At 42.2% G+C, this 11,575-nt stretch overlaps 1 protein-coding gene across 4 annotated transcripts in view; it reads right to left on the bottom strand.

The window, feature by feature from the left end:
• COL5A2 (collagen type V alpha 2 chain) overlaps window positions 1-11,575 on the bottom strand; it is a 171,656-nt gene that overhangs the window by 114,481 nt on the left and 45,600 nt on the right. For 2 of the 4 annotated variants that reach the window (XM_019553807.1, XM_019553808.1), the window contains exon 2: window positions 11,181-11,249. The exons of the other annotated variants lie outside the window; for them this stretch is intronic. In XM_019553807.1, coding sequence (XP_019409352.1) covers window positions 11,181-11,249 — 69 coding nt within the window. The remainder of the gene's footprint in view (window positions 1-11,180; window positions 11,250-11,575) is intronic. 4 annotated transcript variants of the gene reach the window in all.

Below are 11,575 nucleotides of genomic sequence, written 5' to 3'. Positions count from 1 at the left end.
ATGATGATAGAGACACTGGTAAGCTTCCAAATTGCTTTAACATTGTAAATATACCAATAAAGCATTACCCAACTTATCACTCTCTCTCTCTCTCTCTCTCTCTCTCTCTCTCTAAATGTGCATGTGTGTGCGTGTGTGTGTGTGCATGGAGTTTTTTTATTCTAAATGTGGAAAAACATGGATTTGGGGGTATTTTAAAAAATGGATTTGGGATGCTGCTGCAGCAGTCCAGCTGCACAATGGGTAGTGTCCCCAAGTATCAATTGGCTGGGCCCCAGAAGCTCCTGAGAGCGAGTAGCCCCAAGCTGCTTGCCAGGGCAGCTTTTTGTATGGATGGACTGGGCAGATTTTTATACTGCTGGGGACAGCACAGGTGCTGGCCCTGGGCTCTAGCTCCCTCTGGCTGCAGATCCAGGAAGAGCCAGCCAGAGTTATTTTGCCCCACATGGCACAATTTGCTCCACACCAAAGTGCATATCTGAGCACATGCGCTGAAGCAAAAAACCCCAGCTCAAATTTGTACCATTGCTATTGAGCTGCTGCAAATGCACATGCTTGCATGTGTGGATGCGCCATTGTAGATGTTTTCAAAAGCTTACAAAGACATGTTTTTAACTAAGTCGCTAATGAAGTCTTTCTAAGAAGGATCTCAGCTTAGCAAAAATAGCATAATTGTCTTTTTTTATAATGGGAAAGATTAGCCTTCTATACTTTACTATTGGATTTTTGTTTAATAACTGCAGACATGTTTTTGGCTCCAAAACACAATACAAATTAATCACTTTGTTTTCCCTTTACATGACTGACTGACTGGTACATCTCTAATCAATACCTTCAACAAGCACTTCTATGTGATTTTCCATCTTCACAGCAAGCCACGCCAACCTTAAGAGACAAAAAGGCTTTTGTGCCACATTTCATATCTATTTTTATATCATGGGAGCTCATTTTTCTAGTATATAAGTGGTAGCTTCCTGCCACATCCACCCACTTGTATTACAGATTGCTATGGTAAAATCTTCAGAAAACCAGAGAAAACATTATGGTTTATTTTAACAAAATCACAGACCTCTACATATAAAAGTTACTGATCGAGCTTTTCTAACATTAAAGTTATAGTTATAGTACCCAGAACATTATCTTCTGCAGCCTGAATTCTTCAGATGAGAATAGAGGACAGGATTTTATAGATCTTTATTTTAGCTAAAACTACCATCTGATACATCCATAATAATAGGTCTGCATGTTGTCTTCAGATTTTAAGTGTTGTTGTCATTTGCAGGAAGAGACAATAATAATCTGTGAGCACTCTGTACATTGCATTTGGCCAGAATTTGGTGGGGTAAAAGACAGACTATTGTTAACATTAGTTTTCTCCAAAACAGTTTCTAGATCACATATTGTCCAGAATCTAACTTTAAAATGAAAATTTAAGCCCTTTCAAGTTTATAAAACACAAGGAAGTGATATACTATGCCCAAAATTATTTTCTGCTGGGACGTGTACTTTTCTGTCATTCAGGATAGTATTCTATGTACCATACATTTTCTAACAGTTCAGAGACCGAATCGCTTTTCTTAATGTATATTTGGAAAACATTTTAATTGCCTTATAACAAAACTGAAAGGACTTAGGAAAAAGGGCTAAATCTCAAGTCAACACATTGCAGGGCACAGATAGGTTCTGAAGAATTTGTTCCACTTTCACAAATTATTTAAAACTTTTTCTTGATTTAAAATGTTTTCTTAATTTAAAATTTGTTCTTAATTCTGATTGACAATGGATCATTTTTAAGTAATAAAGTTTAAATATAACTTAGATAACTATTTTTTAAGCAAAAGCAGATCTGCTGCAAAGATGGATTTGAAAGAGAAATGTACAGAAATTCTGTGCCTTGTATGCTTTAGATATACAAATATTGTACAAATTGGGGGGGGGGGTTGGTTGCAAAACTGCCAAGTAAAATTACATTGTTATATATTTTTTCAGTTTCATGTAAGCTTGAAACCTGATGCTCTATTCTCTAGTCCTTATTCTAGCAAAACTTCCAAGTCATACAACGGAAACTGTGCAGATATAAAGCATGCAGGATGTGGTTGACACATGATGATCAACATGATCCTCTGCAGAAGTGACATGACCTAAGTAGGGAACAGGGAATGATTAAGGCAGGAACTACCTTCTACTAGGTATTCTGCCTGAGATTTCCCTACCTCCATTGCCATCACCCAACAGGAGTGGCCAAAGAGTAGCATTTGTAAATAATTGTTTCAGGGAGCAATTTTCCCATAAGTAGCCCAGAACAGCATTATTTTTCCTTCCCTAGATTAAACAAAGCGTAGGGCATGTCATTACAAGTAGATGACAAACCTATAGCAGAATGCTGTTCTAACACTTAGATGGTGGGGTGAGATCTGTGTCTTGTTCCCACATACTCCTGACTTCCACAGGAACTGGAAACTATACTGAAGGGCAATGGCTCTCCACTGCTAACCTCAGATCCTGAAAATGAGGCCATAGTAGCTCCAAAAATCTATGCAGCTTGGTGCACCAGTGCACTCCTCAGTTAGGAGTGTGAAATCAGACACAGAGTTCAATTAGGGGTACATTTAGCATAGCTTGTTTCAAATGCATACATACATTAGCATAGCGTGTTTTAAAATGACAATACTGTAAATGTTAAAATAGTTAATGACAAGTATTTACCTTTATATAATGGAAGCAAGAAAATATGAGGTTGTGACTTCCACTCTTACTATAATCCAATTTTTCAGGCTTAATCCTGATCTCTTGCTGGCAATGACACAAGAGCTGTCAAACTATCAGCACATGAGAGAACAAAATCAAACCCTTTTTCTATGAGAATATTTATGGCTGGCAAAACAGCACGAGCCTTGTGAATTAATGCATTGCCTTGTCAGAACAGAGTTCATTAAGGGTTAGTGAAGCAGCATTCTCCAAAGGGTGGGGTACAGGCCCAAGAAATGCAGAGGACCAAGCACAGGGTTTCAGAGAATCTAATAGCTCTATGTCAACTTCATTGGTTATCTGGCTTACCAGGCCACATCTTTTTCTGGCCTGGTAACCCAGAAAACCAATGATAACACTTTGACTATCAACAGTGTTAACTATTTCCCTGTTTATAAAAGAATGTAAGAAGTCAGAAAGAGACAGAGAGAGGGGAAGAAAGGATTGTATTACAGAGGGTGTTACAGCCTACTCTGAGAAATTGCCCATTTAGGGAGGTTGTACACAACAGGGGGGTTTAATTCTCCCTAAATTGAAGCGGTGTTTTTAAAAAAACACCGCTTCAATTTAGGGCAAAGTAACCCCTCATATTGTATATACCTGTATTGCAGCCCAATCCTTCCCTGCTTCTCCAGCAGCGGGAAGAGGAGAGCGAGCTGCTGGTGGGCAGAATGGTCCCTGAGCTGCAGCGGTGCCTGGTGCTTCCTTCCACGGCAGTGATGCCCCCCCACCACCAGGTGGCACCCACCCACAGGCACTCAGCTCGGGCAGTCCTGGGGTGAAATGCAGCCGTAAAGGGAAGCACCGGGCTCCTGCGCAGCTCAGACAGCCAGGCAGGCTCCTGGGGGTGGCAGGGTGGAAAGATCAGGCTCACCGCTTTTTTGTTTTTCCTTCTATGAAGCCTGCCTTCCTGGGCTGCTGTCAGGCTGCCTGCATGGGCTGCCTGCACAGCCCATGAGCCCTACAGAAGCCGGTGCTTCCCTGCATGCCTGTAGGGTAGGAAACTAAAACTCCTTGGAGGTGTTTTACTTTGCAGTGCCCCAAAGTCATTTGTTGCATCCCAAAGTCATTTAAGGTGCATTATACTGCCGAACATGCTACAGTGGCTGGAATTAACATGCAATACACCACTGAATGTGCAAACAGAAATGCCAATAAAGCAGTGCAAAAGGCATTTAACCTGCTTTAAACTTGCTTTAAAGTTTCATCTACAAATGCCCTTGGATTAGGCATTTGACAGCATGTTATTATTGGAGATTCTGGTTTTCTCTGTCTAAAAATTACAAATTCTCTGATTAAAACCCCCCATATCCACAATTAAAATGAAACACCACTATATAGGTATTAAGTGAACACAATATTTTATTGCTATATTTACAATTTTAAAGCAATTTGACAGCTTACCAGTGCCTCAATCACTATAATAAAATAAATTCAAAATACCTATACATTTTGGTTTTGAATTTGGGTTTTTTATCATGGAAAATCAGAGCTCCCCCGACTCCTTCGCTCACCAAGGGTCCTTGGGCCTTCTGGTGCCCATCACCCCCACTCACAGCCCTCTGGCCCTGCTGGTGCCCCTAAGTCCCCACCCACAGCTCCCTGCCCCCCCAGCCCTGCCAGAGGGGGCCCCCCAGCTGCCAGACCTGGGTCTGCAACCCCCTGCCCCCTGCAGCAGTGCCTGAACTCTAGCCGCTGCTCACAGCAGATGGTGGCTGCTGTGGTGAAGCAGAGTGCAAAGCCCGGCTCCCCCTTCTCCATGGGTGGCACAATCAGAATGGAGTCTGTGGGGGGGTGGGTATGAGCTACTCACTGTGAGCTCAGGGCTCCCCACCCTGCTGCCCTCCCCATGGGGGCCTCCACATACCAATGGGTAGGCCCTGGCATGGCAGAGCAGAGTGGGGCCAGGTGTGGAAGCTCAGTGATGCCACCACAAGCCCTACGCCAACATGGTGAAGTGCCCCCTGCTCACCCAGCAGAAGGGGCACAACTCCACATCACTGCCTTACTGCTGTTAGGCAGGCAGGGGATGAGCTGACATGAGGGTACAGGGCAGCACTGTACTTCCCCGTGCTACTCTGCTTTCCACACCAGTTCTTGCTCACTGGGCCACAGAAGCCCCAGGAGCAGGTTAGCAGGACAGGAAGCCCAAGCAAGAAGCAAACAGCTTGCCCCAGGCACAAATCTGGGGGGCATCTGCATGAATGGCACATGCTCCCAGCAGCTGGAGGCAGCATAGCTGCAGCAGTGGGAGCCCGGCAGCAGACACCACTAGTATTGTCAGTGGCAGAGAAGGGCGAGCACCGGCCACAGGCCAGCAACCACTCGCAGGTGCTGCCAACAGCAGCAGCAGTGGCCAGGGATGATCATGGACTGCCTGCAGACACCATCAGCAGTGCCAGTAGTGGGGTGGTAAGTGGTGACCATCCACACCACTGACAGTATTGGCAGTGCCTTTCCACAGGGGGTGCACCATAGTTTCATAGTAGGTAGGGTTTGGAAGGGACCTGAGCAGATCATCAAGTCCCACCCCCTGCCATGGGCAGAAAAGAATGCTGGGGTCAAACAACCCCAGCTAGGTGATTATCTAGCCTCCTTTTGAAGACCCCCAGGGTAAGAGCAAGCACCACTTCCCTTGGAAGTTGGTTCCAGATCCTAGCCACCCTGACTGTGAAGTAGTGCCTCCTGATATCTAGCCTGAATCTACTTTCGGTCAACTTATGGCTGTTATTCCTCATTACTCCCAGTAGTGCTCAGGGAAACAGGGACTCTCCCTTAGCCTGATGGTCCCCCTTGGCCAGTTTGTAGATGGCCACAAGATCCCATCTCAGCCTCCTCTTGTGGATGCTGAACAGGTTCAGGTCCTGTAGCCTTCACTCATAGGGCCTGCTTGTTGCCCCCTGATCATGTGAGTGGCCCTCCTCTGGACCCTCTTGATGCTGTCCACATCCCTCCTGAAGTGCAGAGCCCAGAACTGGACACAGTACTCCAAGTGCAGCTAGACCAGTGTTGCATAGAGCGGGAGGATCACCTCCTTGGACCTGCTCATGATGCATCTGTGGACATATGATAAGGTGTGGCTAGCCTTCCTGATCGCACCCCCACATTGGCGGCCCATGTTCATTTTGGAAACAATAATGACTCCAAGATCCTTTTCTGCCTCTGTGCTGATGAGAAGGGAGTTCCTCAGGCTGTAGGTATGCTGCTGGTTCTTCCTCCCCAGTTGCAGTACCTTGCACTTGTCAGTTTTGAATCACATCCAGTTCTCATCCGCCCACCCCGTAACCTGTCTAGATCTAGTTGTAGCCTGTCCCTCTCCTCCAGTGTGCCTACTTCTCCCCACATTTTAGCGTCATCTGCGAATTTGAACAAAGTGCTTTTCACCCCCTCGTCCAAGTTGCTGTTGCTGATGAAGATGTTGAACAGTGAGGGCCTGAGGACCAAGCCCTGGGGGACCCCAATGCCCACAACCCTCCAAGTCAAAAAAGACCCATCCACCTCCACCCTCTGGGTGCGGCCCTCCAGCCAATTTACAATCCATCTGACTGTGTAGGCATCAATGCCACAGTCGCCTAATTTCTTATGAGAATGGGGTGAGAGACAGTGTCAAAGGCCTTCCTAAAGTCCAGAAAGACTATGTCCACCACGACACCTGTGTCCAAGGATTTTGTGACCTGGTCATAGAAGACCACCAGGTTGGCCTGACAGAACCTGTGTCGAATCACCATGTTGGTTGCCCCTAAGCATGATCTCCCCTGCTGATCCCTCGAAGATGTGTTCCTGGATAATTTTCTCAAAGAGCTTCCCCAGGACCAAGGTAAGACTAATGGGCTTGTAGTTTCCTAGGTTCTCCTTCCTCCCCTTTTTGAAAATGGGGACCACATTGGCCCTTTTCCAGTCCTCCAGTACCTCACCAGAGCACCGTACGTGCTGGTAAAGCTGTGCCAGGGGTCCCGCAATGACCTCTGCTAATTCCCTCAGTGGTCTGGGGTGGAGATCGTCAAGACCTGCTGACTTGAACATGTCTAGATCCACCAGAAGTTCCCTGACTTGGTCTTCACTGACCCTGGGCCTGGCGAGCCATCAGGGATCCGTCAGGGATCCCACTGGGGAGGATGCCCCGGTCCCTGCTCAAAAAGATGGAGGCAAAGAAATTGTTAAAGAGGTTAGCTTTGTCATCTGGTATGACCAGCATAATGCGGGGGAGGGGGGGTGTACACCCACATGCACCCCCCTACACATCACCCCTGGGCATGTGCCCTCTATGCCCCACCCAGGAGTGTGTGTAGCAGTAGAAAGCAGCAACCCTAGGCACAGCCCCAGCCCTGCCCAATTCCTTCCCTTACTATGGGGACATCAACCTCTCCCCACTCCCTACCAGACTTGCCTGTGGGGAGCTGCTCTCCAAGCTGAATGGCAGCCATATGCATGTAACATGAGCACATGCACATGCTGCCTCCTGCCTGATCGCCCTCCTCCCACTCCCCCCAGACTCATGCAGGCTGGAACTCTTTTTCCTGTGTTTTTCTCCCTTAAAGGAGAAAATCCGGGTTTTTCTCTTTAAAATGAAAAAATCCAGATTTTACCACATTTTTCTCTGGCAAATGGAAAACCCAGATCCCTTGTAATCATGGACGTAAGTGGTTTCATTTTCCTGAGGGAAGGTTTCAAGTTTTAAAAGTTTAGAAATTGCTGAGTTAAGGGAATAGGAAGAGTATCCCTAGCTATTAATTTATCTTCCCTTAAGCTTTTAGTTAGACAGCTACATACAATGTTAACTTATGATTTATTTATTCAATTATTTTATAGTATCATATGCTGTACTAGACAGTATGTCTATAATAAATGAAAATCAGATGCCATGCTTTTGGGATGTCATCTATCCTGGGTTTTTAAGGACTGGTAGCTTAGATCAATAACATTTATTTTCACTCATCTAAATGGTTAAGCCCATAATTATGCCATGTTCTAATATTCTGCATATAACAGATATTTCTTATATAGTGAAGAGGGTTTGGACCCTGGGGTAAGAAAATAAATACATCTTGTAATCAAAATTGAACTTTTCAGCTTATTCCCTTGTGAATGTGCATGCCAGAAATGTTAGTATTAAAAATAATCAACATGAAGTCAAGAATGCTCCAAAAAATAATGATTTCTCCCAGAAGATCCATTTTTGAATAATTTATCACTATAGTGTGACCCTATAAGGATGCATTGCAGGGGAAGGCAATTAATTAGACAGCATGAAACAAGAATTAGATTTTGTACCAAATGAATCAAGCATAAGAGAGGGTGCTATTTAGGGAAAAAAAATCAGTGCGTGTACAGCAGACTGGAAACTTCTTTCCTGGAGACAAGTGGGAATTGTAGGCAGTAAAAATCTTTTTTTTTTTTTCAGGCTTTGATTTCATCATCACTATGATCAAGAAATTAGCAACATTTTATTCAAAACATTTTGTTGTTTTAGTTGCGTCAATCTTTTTCCATTCATCTTGTCACCGTGAGCTTTGTATCATTACAAAATTTTCTGTCAAATTTCACTTCACAAAACTGAGTGTACAATATTACAAATTATGTACAAATTTTCAATAGCTTATATTCAGATTCCTTAGAAAAGTAAATTTATTATAAAGCACCTCTGAAAATGATAGAAAAATAAATTTAATACAAAGCGCCTCTGAAAATGACAAAGTATTTAGGATAAGGTAAGATAAAGACTCAAAATGACTTAATTGGAGAAATGCTCTGAACTTAATCAAAGAAATTCAATAATAAAGACAAGTACAAAGTGCTGCACTTTGGACAGGATAATTGTATGCACAAATGCAGACTGGAGAATGACTGACTAGGCTGCAGTACTGCAGACAAAGGACAAGAAGGTTATAGCAGACCGTAAGTGATTTTATGAACCAGCAGCTCTTGATTAAATGGGTTAGACAGAGATAATCCTGCCTTGAGCAGGGGGTTGGACTTGCTGATTTCCTAATATCCCTTCCAGCCCTTTCTCCCCTAATACTCCATTATGATCTTAAGATTAGCTGAAAGGAACTTCCTGCAAGTACTATCAATGCACTAAGTCCACTTGGAGAAACTATATGGGAGATCTTTTTCAAGAGTCACTCCTCAGGTCTAGAATTCACTCCACCTTGACGTCTGTTACAGCCCATGCCTAGACATCTGGAAGCAGTTAAGACCTTTTTGGGCAGGCATTTAGCAAGAAAAGCTAGGCTGGGATATTATATTACATGGATTTCTATTTTATTGTGGCATTCTACTTGTTTTTATAAGTTGATTCATTCTCTTGCTTTGTTTTCTTCTTTATTCTCCTATTTTATAAGTTATTTTGTTCTGTTACTGAAAGCCACCCAGGGCTTTTTTTGCAGAGTGGCATATACATCTAATAAGTGATTTCATTTATGTTTCTTAAAAATATACTTCCAAGTGGAATCCACTTTCCTATACAGTCCATCACAGATCCATATTAATTGAAAAAGTGTAACACACATGGAGTACAGAGATGGCCACTCCCAACCATTCACTCGTTTGTCCCTCCGTCGGATCCATAATTTATCACATAGTAAGTGTATCGTGGTATGTACGTATCTATTTAAAAACAAAATACATGAACCCCACCAGGAAAACTCATATAAGTAAAGCATGCATGTGTTTGTAAGACGAAGGCCTCTCCTCTTAGCTCAACCTATTTTTTATACTACATCCTAATCTACAACTTGAGCTGATTAAGCCTTCTACATATGTTAGTATTTTTACAGCAAATTTGGGATTCTTTCAATATACAGTAAATTTTCTTTTTGATTTTGGGCAGTTAAGGCATACCATTGATCTGAATGTAAATGACATTCAAACATGTAAGGTCCTCAGTGTTGGGGTTTTTTTGGGATACTAGATTTTTAAAAATTATTATTTTGTAAATATATCCATTAACACTGCACTCCAGCATTAATTTTAACAGCAAGGCTGATCCAGTTTATTACAAACAGCTATATGATGAAACAGTAACATGCTATAATATTTCCATTTCATACGTCTGAAACAGGAATACATTTGGTTCTAATTTCCTAATATGGCAATCGATTCAAGATAGCCAAGGCACATGCATTCCCCAGTTATCTCCTCTGTAGTAAAACCATCTTAAAGCAGTCTCTAGCATTTAAGCAAAGTTATTATTATTTCTTATTATGATGATGATTTCTCTATCTCTATTATGTCAACACTAAGATATTAGCTTGGTAATTAACAATTGTATATGTAAGGGCTTTGGAAGCACCATGAAAAGAACATGTGCTTAAAATATAACATATCAAAAGCCCCCCACTCCAAGACCTTGCCCACCCCGTCATAAGGCAATGCGCTAGGCCTACCTGACCCATGCAATCTATGCCTTTTCTTTAGAAACATGAAAATAATAGTACCTTAAAGCTTATGATCATAATTTGAATCCAAAAACTGTGAACTAAAAGTAAGAAGGCCCAGGATAGTTGGGATGTAAGCAGCAACACAAAGCTGGATGCAATTCTCAAACCTCAGGCAGAGCTCATTTTTCTTTTCATTTATATAAAACAAATGATGCCTTCCCCTTATTTATTTTAATTTCAAGTTAATAATTTAATGTAATGGCCCCTAAAATTGGATCCAAATCATCAAAAGGAAAGGATCTCATAGAGACTGTCTTTATTCTGCTGCTGCATTGTCTCAGCTACTTGCTCACTTCTATTCTTTTTTTTAATCCTTGATATTTCAGCAAGTTAGAATTTATGGGGCCCATAGTTTATGGTCAGCAAATACTGCTAAACAGCTGATGATAGGACACTACTTTCATAGTTGTGTAAGGCTTGAAATGACATGTAATTTATAGAGCAAATTACTCACACATCACAGGAAAATGGCATGGAGCTGCCAGATGTTTATAGAAACCCAGGCTCGAATATAAACAGTGCACCAGCTGGTTTGGCAGGAAGAAGCTCGAGTGAGCTTTAATAAGGTATGTTTCAGTGTTTCCTAAATGTGTTGCCTGCATGATCACCGTGGAGAGCATTTGGAAAATGAAAGACAGCCACATGTGGAGCATTTTCCTTTCAATAAAGCAATGCCCCACAGGCTGCTAGCTGTTAAATTTCCACTGCTTCAGCTTTTTAACTTTTAAAAAGGTTTAGGCCTCAATTTTTACAAACTGTGGTTTACAGCAGTTCAGATTATTTTTAGACCATTTACAAGACTGACCATATTTAATATTTAGGGGTGTATTGAAACTGTCCAAAGAGATCATAAACAATTTACTCCATTCTTTGATATATGCGCAGCACAGGTATAAAGCATTTTATGAGTTGTTAGGCACATAACTTCCTTTTTAAGTCAATGGGAGACATACGGCAAAATATCAGACAAATTACTTTGCAAAGGTATCCTACCGTATTTAATCAGAGTTTTGCTGAACAATTTTTCTAGTACCGTTAAAAGGAAGCAGCTCTCCACCTTTCCTGACAAGCACAAATTAAAGCAGTAAAATGTAACAAGTAATACACATGGAGGTACATTACTGAAAGGCTCTAAATTAACAAATGGATGGTATAGATACTATTAGGGAAGGAATCATATAGTTAATTAATTGGTCTCTCTTTATGCTGTTTTTCAAAATATTACAAGCTTTTTATATTTTAAAAACATATGGGCAAGTTATAGCAGTACCATTGTGCTATAACTCAATATTAACTCTCTATACATGTGTGTTTCTGGTTTTGCCTTCTGCAAAGCAGCAGATTGATTATATGGTATGAGCTAGGCCTGTGCAAAGTGGCTAGTATTC

The sequence above is a fragment of the Crocodylus porosus genome, unplaced genomic scaffold (genome assembly GCF_001723895.1).
Source record: "Crocodylus porosus isolate Cpor-Errol unplaced genomic scaffold, CroPor_comp1, whole genome shotgun sequence".
Taxonomy (NCBI): Eukaryota; Metazoa; Chordata; order Crocodylia; family Crocodylidae; genus Crocodylus; species Crocodylus porosus.
The sequence above is the reverse complement of the archived record's forward strand: the minus strand, read 5'-3'. Positions and strand labels throughout refer to the sequence as shown.